At 40.2% G+C, this 21,746-nt stretch overlaps 1 protein-coding gene across 1 annotated transcript; it reads right to left on the minus strand.

The window, feature by feature from the left end:
• Window positions 1-259: 259 nt before the first annotated feature.
• Window positions 260-3,025, minus strand: Tas2r5 (taste 2 receptor member 5). The gene is given in 7 exon segments (XM_057793262.1): window positions 260-349; window positions 1,157-1,482; window positions 1,485-1,594; window positions 1,596-1,803; window positions 1,806-1,970; window positions 2,082-2,201; window positions 3,007-3,025. Coding segments are annotated over 7 exon segments (1,038 nt in total).
• Window positions 3,026-21,746: the final 18,721 nt, after the last annotated feature.

Consider the following 21,746-nt stretch of genomic DNA (forward strand, 5'->3'; position numbering starts at 1 on the left):
TAGAGAGAGTAGATTATGAAAGTAGGTTGGCGTGCTTTGGTAAAAAGTAGAAAAATATTTAGTGGTATATCAAATATTACCCTTTGGATTCCAGATCCCTGAGAAGTGATCTAAAGAAAGAAACAAGTACAAACAAAAATGAAAAAGAAAGCTGAGAAAGTGAAGGTCATAGAGAGGGGGATGTGATTTACAGAATGGAAGTGAGGCTGGTGCTTGAGGAAACTGGCAAGGCATCAGGAAAAGAGAACTAGACCAAGTTTCAGGGAACAGTAAGGACTCCAGCACTGACACAGGCTCTCTGTGAAAACTTCGACAAGCACTGTCCCTGTCGGAGCCTCAGTTCCTTAATCTACAGCACAAATAGGAACTTTAAGATTAATGAGTGCGGCTGATAAACCATCTTCAAAATACCAGGTTATTATGGGCTACAAAGTGTTCCAGTCTCTAGCATCACAGGAAAAAAGAAAGTGTTGCTGTGGATTTGACATTCCAAATGTTCTCCAAACAACAAACACAAAATCCTGGTACTAAAGCTCCAACTGTGGCAAAGGAGAGCCCAGGGTGGACCAAGAAGGTGAAGGCATGACTTCTTCCATGAGCTGTGCTCTTTGGAGAGCAGAAGTGGTCCCAGTGTCCATTTTTCCCATCCAGGTCCTAAGCCTTACAGATTAACATGGATCACAGCAGTTAATTGACTTTCAGAATAAAAGATAAGACTAGGGCTCAAAGAATTTTTTAGAACTTAAATGTTTTAGTGTTTCAATTAGATTTACTAAGGTGAATAAATGGGAAGTTTGAAACTCCTTAAATAAAGCTTATCCAAAATTATGAACATTGATAGATAGTTGAAAGTTCATAAAAGTAATGATAACATTCATTTTTATGATAATAAAATATAATGTGTACATTTATGTAAATAATTATTTGCCATATAGAGAGGGAACACTATTGTACATTACAACACTCCTAGCAAACATATAATCCCTGTGTTCATTTCTATAATGCATTAAAATAATTTACTATACATTGTAAGAAGAGAAACAATGTTAGTTTGTATTTATTAAATTGGTGTCAAAGGAGAAAATATTTTAAAAGTTATAAAAACCCAACTCTGTTATACAGAGCTAGCAAAAGAAGGTCTCCAAACATATCCTACCTTCCCATCTCCTTCCAGTTTCTGGGTCCCAAGTTCTCTTAACACACACTGTCTTCCACAAGCTTCTCTGAAAGCGTTCACCCTGGGGATCCACATGCTCTGCTGGATAGAGTGGAGAGAATGGTAAACGGCTATGAATGTGTCAGTGACTATGACCCTGGGAAGATCAGTGGAAGAATACTTGGAAGAGACAAAGAAGGGGATAGCCGCTTTATAAACCAGGTGAAGGACAGGAAAATAGACCAAGGGCTTCAGGGCAGTGATGTGGGCCTGTTCCCGAACATCTCTCCACCCAGTCATATGGACATTCATCTTCCTGTTGTGTCTACACAGACAACCAGCATCACAGAAGAAACAAGAAATAAACTGAAAGGCAACCATCTTCCTGTGGTGAGGTGAAATAGAGAATGGAATGCTGCGGTTCCACCAGGCATTGGTGACTGTAAGCAGAAAAGTCATTACAGAGTGCCCCGGTAGGCACCAGAGACTCAAGCTATAGAATTCCTGCTTCAATCACAAGTAGACAGGGCGTTTGAAGGTCATGATTTTGCTACAGTAGACGACACTGAGACGACATAGGCTGATCTGACTTACCAGAGTCCACAGTACACTGAGAAGGCAAAGCTCATGGTTGCCCTCAAAACAATAAAGCAGGATCAACCCAACATCAGCAACCACTGCAAGAGAAAGCAAGAAACCAGGCCTGGGATAAGGAGGTTATATGAGGACTCCTTGGCTTTTCTGGTCCATCCTCTAAAATTCCTGATCACGAAGACTCCATTTCCAACCAGGTCAATGAGAAATTTAGTTACTGCTACAGCCACCCATGGAACTAGAGCAGCTGAGAGCTTGACTGGGGAGGGAAGCCACTCAGCACCACCACCCGGGGTCGGGGGCGTCCTATTTCATGCTGATGAGTGGGTACAACTAATGAGTAAGGTCACAGTCTCAGATATCACCCCCTCTTCAGACTTCCTTTTCACAGCACCAAACCCGGTTTTGGATTTGTTCTTCTGTAATCCATCCTCAAGCAGAAACGGAAAAGCTGTGGTCAGGAAAAGAGAACGTAGAAGTGAGAATGATCTGATGTCCCCTGCGCTTGTATCTGAATAGATGAACTGAAGATGAGACCCAAAGGTTAGAAACACAAAGGCCTTGACTTTCCATCTCAAGGTCTTAGAGGCTAAGGCTACACACACCAGGAAATAATTGAACAACAACTCTCAAAGAGAAATATCAAATTAAAACATCCCCATTCTATAGAATGTCAGATATGGACACACAGTCTCTTAAAAACAAGTTGTTTTAACCAGGCCCAGTGATCCAGGCTAGTACAATCCCTGCCATGGCGAAGCAGGAAGCAGGACAGGGGAGGTTAGATGCTAGTCAGTCTGAGTGACGTTAGACCTCATCTTAAAAAGTTTTATTTATTTTCATAAAAAGAACATTGAACAAGTAAGCATGAAAGCTAAATAGCCAAAAAAGTTCTTATATTTCATTATCAAAGAGGGAAATAGGGAAATTTTGATAGAGGAAAACAGGCAGCAAAGGATGTTTAAATGCCAAACAATTGTTTTAAGTGAGCCAAGCAGAGTGGCTTCGGAGTCTGAAGCTATCTTCCCTTTATGACCATTATCTGCAACTATGTGTCTCAGTATCCTTCACATACACCCCAGAGAAAGGAAAAGTGCTCAAAGAATCGCAAACTAGACGAGTATGTTTCTTAATAAATGTAAGACAAGTGCTTTGTTTACTGCCGTCCAGATTCCCACTTGCTTGAAATATCAGTGTGTTTGTGACGAGCTGAATTTTAAGACTGCTCCTAGGGGTTCCATCTCTTGGCAAAGCACCTTGGACAATCTTGGGCATGGACGGCCTGTGGATGAGAGAGAGTGTCGCTTCTGCAGTTAGACAAAGATCTTTTAGAGATGCAATCCAGAACCCAGCTCGGGCAGTTTTGAGTTAGGCAAGAGGTATAGAGCTCTGAAAGGGGAAATAGTCTTTTCTGTTTCTCTTTTCCCCTTTCCTGGGGAAAACGTCCTGCTGACCTTGAAGAATCTAGCTACCTTGTTACAAGAAGGCCCATGACAGGAAACTAGAGACCACTAGATGCCGATAGTAGCCTCTGGCTGACTTAACGAGTTCTTCTTGGGCTGCTAGACTTGTGTTGCCATGAAACAAAGAAATAGCAGGCAGTGACTATGAATAAACGTGAAGGGAAAGAAGTGTGAATCAGAGAGAAGTGGGAAGCCAGGCTCGTCCCTTAAAAGTCAGTGTCTGTGAGGAGGGAAGAATGACTGACTTCAGTACTGCCTTAGAATCTAGAATGCTGGGGGCAGGCCACTGCCTGCTTCTGACATCAATTTCTCCACTAAAATCATAATGTGGCTTTTGGATGAAATTCTCATTTCTTCATAAAGGCGTGGAGTGTTTATTATCTGCCCACCAACACCGTACTAGGCACAAACAACAGCAATGAGCGATAGAGTTTCTGCATCCACAGGGTGTACACTCTGCATCCCCTCCATAATACAACTCCAGAACCCCAACACTGTGAAAGTATAGCTACAGGCTGCAATGAGGGAGAGCAACAGCTCAGTGTTGTTTACGGGTCTCAAAACTTAGAGGAGGGATCCTGTGCCTCGGACCCATCAGAATGGTTGGTGAGTGTGCTCTTGACCTGTGGCAGGAGCCCAGAAACAGAGCAGGGACATTCCGCGACCCCCTTCACTCCCTGGTCATTCAGCAGAGGCTGCTCCCCTCTGCTGGGGCCTCTCTCTCCCTAACCCATCCCAGTTTGCACCCAGGAACCTCCTCCCTTCTTCCTCCCTTCTGCCAGGCCACGGGATCCGCCAGCTCAGCCTGTTTGGGCACTGGGACTGGATGCTGAGCTGTTCCATAAGATCCATAGGATAGCATTTGAAGGAAGAGATGGGCAGGCGCCATGGCAAGAATTCCTTCACCAATCTGAAAAACAACATGAAAACACCAGAACCCAGTGATCAGACAACAAAAGGTCTTGAACACCCTAATCCAGAAGTAGGGGAAAAAACTGACATTATGAAAATGATAGAGTCCCTTAAACAGCATGTAAAAAAACGCCCTTATAGAAATGGATGAGAAGTATAACAAAAAATTTGAAGAAATGAATAAATACGTAAAGGATACCCTGGGAAACCAAGAAAAAACAATCAAACAGGTAATAGAAACAGTTCAAAAATTGAAAACTGAAATAGAGGCAAGGAAGAAAACAAAAACTGAGGGCCAACTAGATATGGAAAATCTAGGTCAACGAACAGAGACTATACAAACAAGCATAACTAATAGAATACAAGAGATAGAAGAAAGAATGTCAGACTCTGAAGACACCATTGAGAAAATAAACGCACTGATCAAAGAAAACAGCAAATCCAACAAATTTTCATCACAAAACATTCAGGAAATATGGGACACAATAAAAAGACCAAACTTAAGAATAATAGGGATAGAAGAAGGAGAAGAATTACAGCTCAAAGGCCCAGAAAATTTATTTAACAAAATAATGGAAGAAAACTTTCCCAACATAAAGAAAGATATTCCTGTGAATATTCAAGAAGCATACAGAACACCAAATAGACTGGATCAAAAAAACCATCCCCTCACCATATAATAATTAAAACACAAAATATACAGCTTAAAGAAAGAATATTAAGAGCTGCAAAGAAAAAGGCCCAGTTACTTATAAAGGTAAACCTATCAGACTTACACCGGACTTCTCTATGGAAACCAGAAGGTCCTGGATAGAGGTACTACAGAAACTAAGAGACCATGGAGGCAAGCCCAGACTACTATACCCAGCCAAGCTATTGCTCACTATCAATGGAGAAAACAAAATATTCCAAGATAAGAATAAATTTAAACAATACATAGCCACAAACCCAGTCTTACAGAAAGTAATAGAAGGAAAATCACAACCCAAGGAATCCAACATTGCCAACACTGCCTATAATGACTCAGACAACTAGCGACCCCTTCACCAGCACAACTCAAAGAAGGGAAACACACAACTCTACTACCAAAAAATAATAACAGCCGGAGTCAACAACTGCTGGTCACTAATATCACTTAATATCAATGGACTCAATTCACCTATAAAAAGGCACAGGCTAAGAGATTGGATACGAAAACAGGATCCAACATTCTGCTGTTTACAAGAAACACACCTCAACCACAAAGATAGACATCTACTCAGAGTAAAGGGTTGGGAAAAGGTTTTTCAAGCAAATGGACATAAGAAACAAGCGGGTGTGGCCATACTAATTTCTAACAAATATGACTTCAAACTAAAATAAATCAGAAGAGATCAAGATGGTCATTTTATACTCATAACAGGAACAATTCATCTAGATGAAGTCTTAATCCTGAATATCTATGCCCCTAATATAAAAGCACCCACTTATGTAAAAGAAACATTACTAGAACTCAAGGCAGACATAAAACCTCACACACTAATGTTAGGAGACTTCAACACGCCTCTCTCACAAATGGACAGGTCAAACAGACAGAAACCTAATAGAGAAATAAGAGAATTATTGGAGGTAATGAAGCAAATGGACTTAACAGACATTCCACCCAAATAGGAAAGAATATACCTTCTTCTCTGCAGCTCATGGAACCTTCTCGAAAATTGACCACATACTCGGTAACAAAGCAAACCTCCACAGATGCAAAAAAATTTTAGTGACTACATGTGCTTTATCAGATCACCATGGATTAAAGTTAGAATTCAACAATGAGGCTACCCCCAGAAAGCCGACAAACTCATGGAAACTGAACAGTCAACTACTGAACCACACCTGGGTCAAGGAAGAAATTAAGAAAGAAATTAAAGGCTTCCTTGAATTTAATGAAAATAAAGAGACAACATACTCAAACCTATGTGACACAATGAAAGCAGTGCTAAGAGGAAAGTTCATAGCACTAAATACCCACTTAAAGAAAACAGAAAAAGCACACATTGGAGACTTAACAGCATACCTGCAAGCTCTAGAAAAAAAAAGAAACAGACTCACCCAGGAGGAGTAGAAGACTGGAAATAATCAAACTGAGGGCTGAAATCAACAAAATAGAAACACAGAATCAATGAAACAAAAAGTTGGTTCTTGGAGAAAATCAACAAGATCAACAAACCCCTATCCAAACTAATTAAACGACAAAGAGAGAACACGCAAATTAATAAGATCAGAAATGAAAAGGGGGACATAACTACAGACACAGAGCAAATTCAGAGAATCTTTAGATCTTACTACAAAAGTCTGTATGCCACAAAACTGGAAAATGTAAAAGAAATGGACATCTTTTTAGATAAGTACCATATACCAAAGTTAAACCAAGACCAGGTGAATGATCTAAATAGACCTGTTAGTCGCAAAGAATTAGAAATGGTTATCAAAAATCTCCCTTCCAAAAAAAGTCCAGGACCAGATGGTTTCAATGCAGAATTCTACCAGAACTTCCAAGAAGAGCTAATACCTATACTTCCTAATGTATTTCACAATATAGAAACAGAAGAGTCATTGCCAAATTCCTTTTATGAAGCTACAGTTACCCTGATACCAAAACCACACAAAGACCCAACCAAAAAAGAGAATTACAGGCCTATCTCACTCATGAACATCGACGCAAAAATTCTCAATAAAATACTGGCAAACCGAATCCAAGAACACATTAGAAAACTTATCCATTATGATCAAGTAGGCTTCATCCCAGAGATGCAGGGCTGGTTCAACATACGCAAATCTATCAATGTAAATAAACTGAAAGAAAAAAACCATATGATCATTTCATTAGTTGCTGAAAAAGCATTTGACAAAAGGTCTTGGAGAGAGTAGGGATACAAGGGTCATACCTAAATATAATAAAAGCTATTTACAGCAAGCCGACAGCTAACATCAAATTAAATGGAGAGATACTCAAAGCCATCCCACTAAAATCAGGAACACACCAAGGCTGTCCACTCTCTCCATACCTCTTCAATATAGTCCTTGAAGTTTTAGCAATAGCAATAAGACAACATAAGGGGATCAAGGGGATTCGAATTGGAAAGGAAGAAGTTAAACTGTTGTTATTTGCAGATGATATGATAGTATACTTAAGCGACCCCAAAAACTCCACCAAAAAACTCCTACAGCTGATAAACACCTTTAGTAATGTGGCAGGATACAAGATCAACTCCAAAAAATCAGTTGCCTTCCTATACACTAAGGATAAGGAAGCAGAGAGGGAAATCAGAGAAACATTACCTTTCACGATAACCACAAATAGCATATGAGGTAACTCTGACCAAGGAAGTGAAAGATCTATTTGACAAGAACTTTAAGTCTTTGAAGAAAGAAATTGAAGAGGACACCAAAAAATGGAAGGATCTCCCTTGCTCTTGGATTGGGAGGATCAACATAGAAAAAATGGCAATTCTACCAAAAGCAATCTATAGATTCAACGCAATCCCCATCAAAATTCTTCACAGACCTGGAGAAGACAATAATCAACTTTATATGGAAAAACAAAAAACCCAGGATAGCCAAAACAATCTTATACAATAAAGGATCGTCTGGAGGCATTACCATCCCTGACTTCAAATTCTATTACAGAGCTACAGTATTGAAAACAGCTTGGTACTGGCATAAAAACAGAGAAGTAGATCAATGGAATTGAGTAGAAGACCCGGATTTTAACCCACAAACCTATGAATACCTCATTTTTGATAAAGGAGCTAAAAGTATACAATGGAAGAAAGAGAGCATCTTCAACAAATTGTGCTGGCAGAACTGGTTGTCAACCTGTAGAAGAATGAAAATAGATCCATATCTATCACCATGTACGAAAGTCAAGTCCAAATGGATTAAAGACCTCAATATCAGTCTAAACACACTGAACCTGATAGAAGAGAAAGTGGGAAGTACTCTACAACATATGAGCACAGGAGACCACTTCCTACATATAACCCCAGCAGCACAGACATTAAGGGCAACATTGAATAAATGGGACCTCCTGAAACTGAGTAGCTTCTGTAAAGCAAAGGACACTGTCACTAAGACGAAAAGGCAACCCACTGACTGTGAGAAGATCTTCACCACCCCTGCAGCAGACAAAGGTCTGATCTCCAAAATATATAAAGAACTCAAGAAACTAGAAGTTAAAATGCTAATTAACCCAATAAAAAAAATGGGGCACTGAACTGAACAGAGAATTCTCAACAGAAGAAGTTCAAATGGCCAAAAGACTCTTAAGGTCATGCTCAACCTCCTTAGTGATCAGGGAAATGCAAATCAAAACAACTTTGAAATACCATCTTACACCTGTCAGAATGGCTAAAATCAAAAACACCAACGATAGCCTTTGCTGGAGAGGATGTGGAGAAGGGGGTGCACTCATTCATTGCTGGTGGGAATGCAAACTTGTGCAACCACTATGGAATGCAGTGTGGCGGTTTCTCAGGAAATTTGGGATTAACCTACCCCAGGACCCAGCAACACCACTCTTGGGAATATACCCAAGAGATGCCCTATCATACTACAAAAGTATTTTTTCTACTATGTTCATAGCAGCATTATTCATAATAGCCAGAAACTGGAAACAACCTAGATGCCCTTCCACGGAAGAATGGATGAAGAAAGTGTGGAATATATACACATTAGAGTACTACTCAGTGGTACAAAACAATGACTTCTTGAATTTGCATGCAAATGGATGGAAATAAAAAACATTATCCTGAGTGAGGTAACCAGACCCAAAAAGATGAACATGGGATGTACTCACTCATAATTGGTTTTTAGCCATATAAGACAGTGAGCCTATAATTCACGATCCTAGAGAAGCCAAATAAGAAGGTGAACCCAAAGAAATACATATAGTTATCCCCCTGGATATTGGAAGTAGTCAAGATTTCTGGGCAAAAATTTGAGAACTGGGGGGTGGGGTGGGATGGGGGAAAGGGGAAATGGGGAGAGAAAAGTAAGAAGGGGAGGATAGGGAGAACTTGGGGGAATGGGATGGTTGGGATAATGGAAGGTTGGATATGGGAGCAGGGAAGTATATATCTTAATTAAGGGAGCCATTTTAGGATTGGCAAGAGCCTTGACTCTAGAGGGGTTCCCAGGGGTTCAGAGACATGTACCCAACTAGGCCCTTGGGCAGCTGAGGAGAGAGAGCCTGAAATGGCCCGATCCTATAGCCATACTAACGAATATCTTGCATATCACCATAGAACCTTCATCTGGCAATGGATGGAGATAGAGAAAGAGACCCACATTGGAGCAATGGACTGAGCTCCCAAGGTCCAAATGAGGAACAGAAGGAGGGAGAACATGAGCAAGGAAGTCAAAACCGCAAGGGGGGCACCCACCCACTAAGACGGTGGGGCTGATCTATTAGGAGATCACCAAGGCCAGCAGGACTGGGACTGAAAATGCAAGGGATAAAAACAGACTCACTGAATATGGTGGACAATGAGGGCTGACTGAGAGGCCATGGACAATGGCACTGAGTTTTGACCCTACTGCATATACTGGCTTTGTGGGAGCCTAGCCGGTTTGGATGCTCACCTTCCTAGACCTGGATGGAGGGGGGAGGACTTTGGACTCCCCATAGGGCAGGGAACCCTGACTGCTCTTTGGACTGGAGAGGGAGGGGGGAGGGGAGTGGGTCATGGGGAGTGGGGGGAGGGGGAGGGAAAAGGGAGGAGGGGAGGAGGCGGAAATTTTTAATTAAAAAAAATTTTCTAAAAAAAAAAAAACTTAGAGGAAGCTCCAATATCCTCACAATAGTATTTCTTTAGTAACTCTTCTAGGCTGCAATCTCTCTCCATACTTTGTCCATTCTGGCTCATGTACTGGAAATTCCTATAGTTTCTAGTTGCCAACTGACATGTATTGAGAAGGCTGTCCACTAAAAAAAAAAAAAAAAGTACTCTCACAAATAAAATGCAGAAATATAAATACAGTACTATATTGACAATATTATTTGTAAAATTTTAGATACTATGATATTTTCTGTGTAAAATATAAACAAGTTTTAACTTCTACAGTTTATGGAAATAATGCACTTTGCATTGTTTAAGGAGCAATTGCTCCAGCTTCCATTCTACTTTTCACGTTACCCTCTTATTTTCTTTATTACCAAAAAAGAGACAGGAACAGCGAACTAAAACAATTACTTTACTGAAAACTTCAGCTAATTTTGCTGTGCGGATACTAAGTTAAGAGCTAACTGGATCTGTCTGTCATGCTTGGTCTTAGCGTTGCCAAGGGCAAATCATCTTGCACGGACTCTTTGGCACTTGAGAAACAACCTTGCAGTCACTAGCATGGTGGAAGCATTGGTAACTTCCAAGAGGGAGCATTTGAAAAGGACAGAAAAGGAACCTCATAGTAATCTAATCTTACCTGCAGTGTCTACTTTCTAGATGCCTGTTAATTTGTCATCATAGAACCTTCATCCAGCAACTGATGGAAGCAGATGCAGAGATCTCACAGCTAAGCACTGGACCGAGCTTCCAGAGACCAGTCCAAGAGAGGACATCATGAGCAAAGGGGTCAAGATCATGATGGGGATATCCACAGAAGCAGCTGGCCTGAGCTATTGGGAGCTCACTGACTCTGGACTGATAGTGGGGGAGTTTGCATAGGACCAGGCTAGGCCCTCTGAACAGGGGTGACAGTTGTGTGGTGTGGGCAGTCTGTGGGGTCACTGGCAGTGGAACCAGGATTTATCCCTAGTGCTTAAACTGGCTTTTTGGAGCCCATTCTTTTTGGAGGGATACCTTACTCAGCCTAGACATTTGGGGGAGGGCCTTGGTTCTGCCTCAGTGATATGCCAGACTTTGTTTACTCCCTATGGGAAGACTTATCCTCTCTGAGGAGTGGATAAAGGTTGGAGTCAGGGGAACTGGGAAGCATGAGAAGAGGGGAGGGAGTGAGAACTGGGATAGGTATGTAAAATGAGAAAAGATTGCTTTTTAATTAAATTATAAAAAGGAAAGAATATAGTCCTGAAATATTCATATCTATGCAAAAGATGATCTCAAAGACAGTCCTAACAAGAAGGCACACGAGAGGCACTAGGTGCTCTCCCCAACCTCTCACTACCACAAAAAGAAAAAAAAACAAACTAACTAAAAACCATCTATCAGCTGCTATTCAGTTAGAGCACCTTGGAGGAGCATTGGAATATAGAATGCTTGTATAAATGGAGAGACTGAAGAATATGGATATGCTAGGTGGTCTAATAAAGAGGGGAAGAAAAATACCTTCATAACCTACCCCATTCTAAGGCTTGAAAAGTTCTCTCACTATGGGAAAAGAAAATAAAGATACTGCTCCAACCGTTTACACTGATAACACTGGACACCTAATGCTTTGGCTCTTAAGGCACCTTGCCATTCTCCCAGCCCCAAGTCCAACTGGGGAACTATTGAGGAGAATGAAGAGATGAAGTGCTCCAGAGGTGGTACCCATCTAGGTTTTGAAGTTATACCAAACCAAATCCCAGAAAAAGTCTTTTCCTATGAAAGTCATCTAATCAATTCAGTAAGAACAACTGGTCAGCCAGAAGTACAAATATCAACACAAGGACATGTGATGGATTAGCTTGAGGGATGTCTAGGAGGTCAGTAAAGTCTTTTTGTCAGTTCCATGGATAATTACAACATATGAGCTCTAACCTAATCAATGCATCAGTCTCTTGATAGACTCATAACATGATGGTTTTATTAGGAGGTAGTGAAAAGTAGGAAGGAGGGCTTAGTTGAAGCAATCAGGTCGCTGAAAGCGTACCCTTGGGCACTATGTCTTGCCTTGGACCCTCTTGTACTCATTCATTTTGCTTCGCATCTACCCAGGAGGAAGAAAAGTCTCTGCCACATGCTTGTTCCTACAACCAAGATTTTCTACCAGCTGCATGGAAGCAAACTTTCCTGTGCTTAAGTGCGAACTTAAATAAATTCTCTTTCCTCTTAAGCTGTTTCTATGAGACAGTTTGTCACAGCGTCACAACAATGAAAAAGTAATTAACCCAGGATAAATAAAAAAGGCAGAACTGGAATCTCCAATAAAACATGACTCTAGAAGAAAAAGAAATTAGTGGAATCCCTGGGAGCATAGGCAAAAGAATGATTCTAAGGAAATTCAATTGTCTATTAGAGAACACAGACAATTGGAGTTAGAAAATTGTCATGATACTAACGAAAATGAAATTCAGCAAAGAAAGATCATGTAAAGAGCCAAACAGAGAGTCTTTACAGACTATATCTGAACGTAGAGGAGTATTTTTAATTGCCCAGTAAGAGAAAAGAAAAAAACAAAAACATACTAAAGGGACACAAATAACAAAATGTTTTAATTATATGAGTTTCATAAAGCAAAAAGAGAGTACCGACTGTACAACATCATGCAATAAACGTGGAAACCTAGAGGAGACAAATAACTTCTAGGCTTAGGTAACTCACCAGAGTTGAACAATAAAAGCATAAATGGCATAAACAGACCAATAACAGATAACGAAATTGTTTCAGGAATAGAAAGCCTGCCGACAATGAAAATAACAAGTGGGTGGCTGCACTGCTAAGTTCTCCTAACCAGTTACAGAAGAAGTAACATCAATGTTTTCTAAATTCCTAAAAGTTAAAAAGGTGTAAACTCTTCTAAGGTTGGAGGGGCTAATCACCGTGCTCAATACAATAAGGATTTATACATAGAGTTTGTACATTTTCTCGACTTGATGGTAAGCTGCCATTGCTGACGACTATAAGGCATGGAGAATCAAGATGGTACTAACCTGGAAGTTTCATTGCTGTCAGCTAGCTTTTATAGTGCTGGAAGGTGCTATGATCACTGACTTTACCAGCTGTCAGCCCTACAGTGACCATAATTACTGACCTGATAAGATACGCCTATTGGTACAATAGTGGCACTAGTGTTATGGGATTAACCAAGGGCTTTCTGATTGGATTTAAGGCCAGTCCACAAAATAAAACTTATAACTAGCACCATTATACCTTAGGAGAAAACCGACTATTATTATTTCCTAAATGACATAAGTACCTTGCTGGACAGTGGTGGCTCATGTCTTTAATCCCAGTAATCAGGAGGCAGTCAGGTATCTCTGAGTGCAAGCCCATCTTGGTCTGCAGAGTGAGTTCCAGGACTGGCTCCATAGCTATTGAGAAACCCTGTCTCAGAAATAAAAACAAAAACAAGCTTTCCTGGGAATATACCCAAGAGATTCCTTATCATATGACAAAAGCAGTTGTTCAACTATGTTCATAGCAGCATTATTTGTAATAGCCAGAACCTGGAAGCATCCTAGGTGTCCTTCAATGGAAGAATGGATGAAGAAAGTGTGGAATATATACACATTAGAGTACTACTCTGCAGTAAAAAACAATGACTTCTCGAATTTTGCATGCAAATGGATGGAAATAGAAAATGCTATCCTTGGCGCACGCCTTTAATCCCAGCACTTGGGAGGCAGAGGCAGGCGGATCTCTGTGAGTTCAAGACCAGCCTGGTCTACAAGAGCTAGTTCCAGGACAGGAACCAAAAAAAAAAAAAAACCACAGAGAAACCCTGTCTCGAAAAACCAAAAAAAAAAAAAAAAAATACTATCCTGAGTGAGGTAACCCAGACCCAAAAAGAAGATCATGGGATGTACTCACTCATAACTGGTTTCTAGCTATGGATAGGTGGCCTCTGAGTCTATAATGTGTGGTCCTAAAGAAGCTAAACAAGAGGGCAAACCCAAGGAAAAACATATAGTTATCCTCCTGGCTATGGGAAGTAGACAAGAGTGCCGGGCAAAAAATTGGAATCTTGGGGGTAGGGTGGGATGGGGGTAAGGGGAGATGGAGAAAGAAAACTGTGAAGGAGAGGATGAGGGGAACTTGGCGAAACGGGATGATTGGGGATATAGGAAGGTTGGATAGGGGAGCAGGGAAACTCATATCTTAGTTAAGGGAACCACCTAAGGGTTGGCAAGAGACTTGAACTTGGTGTGGCTACCAGATGCCCAGGGCAATGTCCCCAGTTAGTTCCTTGGGCACCTGAGGATAGGGAACCTGAAATGATCCTATCCTATAGCCATACTGATGAATATCTTGCATATCACCATAGAACCTTCATCTTGCGATGGATGGAGATAGAGACAGAGACCCACACTGGAGCACCGGACTGAGCTCCCAAGGTCCTAATGAGGAACAGAAGGAGGGAGAACATGTACAACGAAGTCAGGACCACGAGGGGTGCACCCACCCACTGAAACAGTCGGACCGATCTATGGGGAGCTCACCAAGGCCAGCTGGACTGTGACTGAAAAAGCATGGGATAAAACCGGACTCTCTGAACATGGCGGACAATGAGAGCTGACAAGAGGCCAAGGACAATGGCATGGGGTGTTGATCCTACTTCAGGTTCTGGCTTTGTGAGAGCCTAGACAGTTTGGATGTTCAACTTCCTAGATCTGGATGGAGGGGGGAGGACCTTGGACTTTCCACAGGGCAGGGAACCCTGACTGCTCCTGGGACTGGAGAGGGAGGAGAAGAGGAGTGGGGGGAAGGGGAAGAGGGACGGGAGGAGGGGGAGGGAAATGGGAGGTGGGGAGGAGGCGGAAAATTTTTTTTTCAATAAAAAAAACAAGCTTTCCTTTCCCAGGATTGTGCCTTCCATGCCACTAGATGGCATAGAGGCAACTCTATTGCGGCAGCTGCTAACATAAGCAAAACTGTTGTTAAAATAAATTGTATTCATCTAGATATTTAAAAAAACAAACAGCTTGGGCTTACTGTTAATAAGCATATTATTAGGGAAATACTAAACGTATACAAATTCAGAGTATTTCAAGTTTCTTCCCCATCACTCTAGGAAGAGAACTTCTTGCTCACTGGTATTATCACCTTTATGGCATGAGAACTCAGGTATTTGGTCATAGGAGGAAGTAGCAAACTCCCTGTACACATGTCTAAGTGCAGCTAAGGTCGTAATCTTAGTGGATAATAAGCATGGAAAATTGTGGACGCCCGAAAATGTGAGCCTATTTCCACGTGTCCAAAAGTCAGAGAATTGGAACTTACCTCTACTCCTTCAAGCTTACTGTGTTTCTACCCCAAAGATACCACCTAGATTTAGGTCAGAGAGTTCTGCTCTCTCGATGTCATTATCAACAGGTGTGACCAATGTCCAGACCCTGTATTTCAGGAATAGAGAAGTAGAAATATTTCTACTTCAAACAAAAGTCATGGATCCGACTAAGGGTCCAACTCCTTTATGGAGATAACTTTGGATTCCACCCAGGGAGTGGTTTACCTACAGAATGTTTTGGTCTTGGGTGTAAATGTGACTTGTTTTGTTCTAGCAACAGAATATTTAACTATGGATGTAGCCCGTGACCGTCAATTGGTACGTTCATTTCCTTGATTCATGTTAATGCAAATTTTTTGTCTTATTCCTACCTTTGGGGGTCACAGGGTGTTTAAAGCAGTTGGATATTAAACACAGGAGAAATTCAGTACTCACTGGAATTCCCTCTCAATGCTATCCTATATGTTTCTCTATTTTATTATTTTCTTTCACATCTTCATATTCTTTATCATAGATCCCCACACCTCTACCCTGGCAAGAGGTACTTTGTTGAGGCTGCTCCCCAACAGTCAATGGGGCTCAGGGGCAGTCAATGTGAATAAACACACAGGTTGATCTTTCAGAGAACAGTGGGAGCTCTCTTGTCTGTTCCTGTGAGTACGAAAATTTGAAGTAGAAAATGAGATTGAAGATAAAAAGTTTGGAGATGAAGTTTAACTTCTTTATGGCTTAGTTGGACATAGCACCAAAGAACATAGCATGGAAAAACTGCAGTTTAACAGTGGAGAAACCTGGGAGAGACCATTTTAGCCAGACGATCAAGGTTAGCATTAGTATAAGCACAGGCCATGTCACTTTTGTGGGACATGTCTTCAAGAGTCCTTCACCTCAAACTGATAGAAGAAAAAAACACCAGACACCCAAATGAAAGGATTTTCTACAAAATGCCTCAACCTTCATAAACATAAAGGTCATGAAATGAAAAGAGCTAAGAAATTGTCATGGATCAGAGGAGACTAAGAAGAGATGGCAATTAAACGAAGTGGTGGTGCTCTAAAACAACAGAAAAAAAACATGTATTTTCATCAAAAATCACTTTAGAGTGGTGTAGTATACTAAGTATCAATGTACCAATGATAATTTCTTAGTTTTAACACTGTGTCTTGCTTACATGAGATAATAGCATTAGCAGAAATTCTGCACATTTCCGTGTCTGTTTTGAAACATACAACCTCTTTCTGTTGTCCCTGGTTACCCCTCTGCAAGTGGAATGTGACTCCCTATTGTTGAAGTCACTATGAACTTCAGAAACAAAGTCTGAGACCCCACAAGCTAGAAAGCAGCAAGAGTCCTTACCAGCCATAGCATTTATAATCCACAACAACAACCACCAGGAAATAACTCAGGGTACTGGCACACATACCTTAGTGGCAATCAACATCTTTCTAAATGAAATTAAGACCTGCTAAACAAGAGCAAGATCATACCTAGTACTGGAACCTAGTTAACAACTCAGTATTAGTGAAGTCATGCTTATTGGAGAAGGATCTACAACCAATAATCAACTAATTTATAATCCCTAACAACAATCGATAAACATTTGTCTTTACACCCACAGATAAGTGTGATCTTCATCCCTCATCAAGAAAACTTCTTTGTGCCACAGATAAAGATCACTACAGAAAACCACAACCAATCAAAATGCAGAGTTGTGGAGCCATTCCCATGGAGACATCTACAAAACACTCTGGAACCTGCAGCTCAAGGAACATTGACAAAAAGGGGGACTGAAAGATTATATGAGCCAAAGAATCAGGGAGTTTGCTGGGAGATTGCATCTCCTTGAAATATCAGAAACCATACCCATAGAGTCTCACCAGCATGACCGCCCAAATGTGAGCTCAACGCCAATGAACATGCCAAACCAGATGGAGAAAAACCAACAAAGCCTTAGTCCTACACAAAGACCTTTGGGCAACCAAGGAAAGCGGGGAGCAGAAGAGGTCTTCCCCAGGCAAGAGCACATTGATTGGCAGTCCAGTGCTAAGCAGTCATTCCTAAACACATAGATATAAGTAATATTATATAGATAGAACAGGTCATATTTATATGCATATGCCCGCAATAACAATTGATGAAAACAGGCATGAATTTAAAGGACAATGAGGAGGGGTGCACAGAAGGGTTTGGAGGGGAAAGAAAGAAAGGGAAAATGTTGCAATTAAATTATAATCTCAAAAAGAAAACACAAAAATGAAAACTATTTTATGAATTTAACTACCATAAATGTTAACTGTTTGCATGGGATTTACAAGTTTTAGCCATTTGTTATTTTTGTTTTTCAAAATGAGACTTAGAAGACTCCTGTGTAATCATACTATTATCATGCCTCAGGCTGGCAAGATAGCCCAGTGAGTAGAGGTGCTTGCTTCCAAGCCTGACAGCATAAGTTCAATACCTAGGACACACATGATAGAAGGAGAAAACAAGTTGTCCTTTGTCCTCTGACCTCTATAAGTACACCATGGCATTACACATGATTGCATGCATGCACACACACACAGACTACACACTAAATAAGAAATATAAAAAGTAAAATGTGCTTGGGAAAGAGTTGAACAACACAGAAGGAAGTTTGGGCTTTGGGATGCTAGCCCATCCAAGGCAATTGCCTATAGATTCACAGCCAGAAGAGATGTCGAGAGGGCACACAGTTCAACACCAGCTTTCTGTTAGATGCTGTTAACTGTTAGCTCCTCTAACAGTTAGAGGAACTTAGGAATGTGGCACACACATGCACACACGCACTTGCACACACACGCACATGCACTCGCCCACACGTATGCAGGCGCATGCTGGGCACCTTCATCTAGAGTCTAGACAATGCCTTAATGGAAACTCTCTTCCCAGGTAGTTGTGTCAAGGATGATTAAAACTAACCAGCATACCTGGGACCTGGAAATAAAGAGAAATCGTGAGTCAGGAAGACTGAGAACACCTACTATAATGTTTGGTGGGGAAGATGATTACAGGAAGTTATTGTGGTCAAGTAGCTTCCTGAGAATAGAGGGAGAATTAGAAATAGAACATCTGAGGATTTTAGGCAGTGGGAGCTCAGACTGTGGAGGGTGTGGTGGTCAAAAATCAGGTGTTCATAGGTACGTGGATTGATATGAGGATCTTCAATTCGATTCCATTGGTCCCCCTGTCTGTTTTTATGCCAAATACCAGGTTGCTTTCATTACTGTAGCTCAAGAGTTGAGTTTGAAGTTACTAATGGTAATTCCTCCAGACTTTCCTTTACTGTACAGTATTGTTTTGGCTATCCTGGGTCTTCTGTTTTTCCTTATGAAGTTAAATATTGGGTTTTTTTTTTTGAGGTCTGTGAAGAATTTTGCTGGGATTTTGATGGGTATTGCATTGGATATGTAGATTGCTTTTGGTAAAATTGCCATTTTTTACTATGTTAATTCTACCTACACAAGAGCATGAGAGATCTTTCCATTTTATGGTGTCTTCTTCAATTTTTTTCTTCAAAGATTTAAAATTCTTGTTATACAGGTCTTCCACTTGTTTGATTAGAGCTACTCCAAGATACTTTATGTTATTTGTGGCAATTGTGAAGTGTGATGTTTCTCTGATTTCTTCCTCAGGCCATTTTATCATCTGTGTAAAGGAGGACTACTGATTTTTGCTATGTTGCTGAAGGTGTTTATGAGTTGCAGAAGTTCCTTAGTAGAATATTTGGGGTTGTTTATATAAATTTTCATGTCATCAGCAAATAGTGAGAGTTTGGCTTCTGATTTGTATCCCCTTGATCTCCTTTGGTTGTCTTATTGCTCTAGCTATACCTCAAGAACTATATTGAATAGATATGGAGAGAGTGGACAACCTTGTTTTGTTCCTGATATCAGTGGGATCACATTGAGTTTCTCTCCATGTAGTTTGATGTGAGCTGTTGGCTTGCTGTATATTCCCTTTATTATGTTTAGGTATGTTCCTTATATCCCTGCTCTCTCCAATACCTTTATCATGAAGGCTTTTTCAGCATCTAATGAGATGATTATGTGGTTTTTATTTTTCAGTTTGTTTATACGGTGGATTACATTGACAGATTTTTGTGTGTTGAACCATCCCTGCATCTCTGGGATGAAGCCTACTTGGTCATGGTGGATGATTTTTCTTCTGTATTCTTGGATTCCATTTGCCAGTATTTTATTGAGTATTTTTGCATCAATGTTCATGAGGAAGATTGATCTGAAATTCCCTTTCTTAGCTGTGTCTTTGTGTGGTTTGGGAATCAGGGTAATTAATTGTTGCCTCATTAAAAAGAGTTTAGCAATGTTCCTTCTGTTTCTATTGTGTAAAACAATTTGAGTAGTATTAATATTAGTTCTTCTTTGAAATATTGAAGAATTCTGGAATTCTGCGCCGAAACCATCTGGCCTTGGGTTTTTTGTTTGTTTGTTTGTTTTGTTTTGTTTTTGGGAGACTTTTGGTGACTGTTTTTATATCTTTAGCAGTTATAGGTCTATTTAGTTTGCTTATCTGGTCTTGATTTAACCTTGGTAAGAGATATTTATCCAGAAAGTTGTCCATTTCCTTTAAGTTGTCAAATTTTCTGGAATACAGGTTTTCAAAATATGACCTAATGATTCTCTAAATTTCCTCCATGTCTGTTGTTAAATCCCCTTTTCATTTCTGATTTTGTTAATTTGGATATTCTCTCTCTGTGTCTTTTGATTAGTTTGGATAAAGGTTTGCCTATTTTGTTGATTTTCTTGAAGGACCAACTCTTTGTCTCATTGATCCTTTGTATTATTTCTTTGTTCCTATTTGTTGATTTCAGCTCTCAATTTGATTATTTCCAGCCATCTAGTCCTCCTGGGTGAGTTTGCTTCTTTTTATTCTAGAGCTTTCAGGTGTTCTGTTAACTCACTACTGTGGAATTTTTCCAACTTCTTTATGTAAGCATTTAGTGCTGTAAACTTTTCTCTTAACACCATTTTCATTGTGTCCCATAAATTTGGGTATGTTGTGTGGTCATTTTCTTTGAATCTTAGGAAGTCTTTAATTTCTTCATTTATATCTTCCTTGACCCACTGATGATTCAGGTGACCATTGCTTAATTTCCATGTGTTTTGGGGCTTTCTGAAATTACTGTTGCTATTAAATTCAATTTTAAACTGTTGTTATCTGATAAGATATATGGGGTTATTCTAATATTTTGTATTTGTTTTGGCTTATTTTGTTAATGAATATGTGGTTGATTTTAGAGAAGATTCCATGAGGTGCTGAGAAGAAGGTACACTCTTTTATGCTTGGGTGGAATGTTCTATAGATGTCTGTTAAGTCCATTTGAGTCATAACTTCTGTTAGCTCCCTTATTTCTCTGTTAATTTTCTGTCTGACAAACCTGTCCAATGGTGAGAGTGGAGTGTTGAAGTTTCCCATTATTAGTGTGTGGGGTTCAATGATTGATTTACACTTTAGTAGTGTTTCATTTACATATGAGGGGACCTTGTATTTGGAACATAGACGTTCAGTATTGAGCTTTGTTCTTGATGGATTTTTTGTCACTAATATGAAATGTCTTTGTCTCTTTTGATTGAACTTTATTTTGTTAGATATTAGGATAGCTACACCAGCTTGTTTCTTAGGTCCATTAATTGGAACACAACTGGGTTAGGAGATGGATTTCTCTTCCCATCATCATTTGGATTCCACTTCAGTGGTCCCTTTTAGGAAAATAATAGTAATTTTCCTGGCGTTTTTAATTGTCTTAACTAAATTATGATGTTTATTCTTGGTTTTGAACTAGTCTAGATCTGGACTTAACTAAAACCTAAAAATGGAGGGCCCTAATGTGAGAGATTTCTGCTTAATTTGAAGTGGGCATAATTTTAATCCAGATCTTTAACCCTGATCTAATCTGGAAGTTTACATAAGGACATGGATGAAAGAAGATTTTCTCCTTTGCCTTCTTGCTCTCACCTTGTTAGCAAGTCCATTCCTTCACTGGCATTAGGGCCTACTTCATCAGGATTCCCGCATATGCTAAAGACCAGGTGAGACATCCAGCCTTGTGGACTGAACAGCTACTGGATGCTTGAACTTTCCATTCATAGCCACTAATTTTTGGATTAGTTGAACCAGAGCTTGTAAGTCATTCAAATCCCCATATATTATACATGTATTCATTGTATGTGCTTGTGCGCACACACGTGTGTGTGTGTGTGTATGTGTGTGCATGCATGTGTGTGTGTATGGGGATAGAGAGAGAGAGAGAGATATTCATTCTATAAATTCTGTTACTGTAAAGAAGCCTGACTAATGTAGATTTTGGTATTAGAAGTGCTTCCAGAGCAGCAGAAGGATAAGAATAACTCTTTCAAGTATCTGGAATAAACTTTCCCACTGCCAACAGCTACAGATAATGAAGCCTCTCCTAGGAGCTCAGAGAGAACTGAGAACCAATGGTG

This window comes from Chionomys nivalis, chromosome 1 (assembly GCF_950005125.1).
Source record: "Chionomys nivalis chromosome 1, mChiNiv1.1, whole genome shotgun sequence".
NCBI classification, from domain to species: Eukaryota; Metazoa; Chordata; class Mammalia; order Rodentia; family Cricetidae; genus Chionomys; species Chionomys nivalis.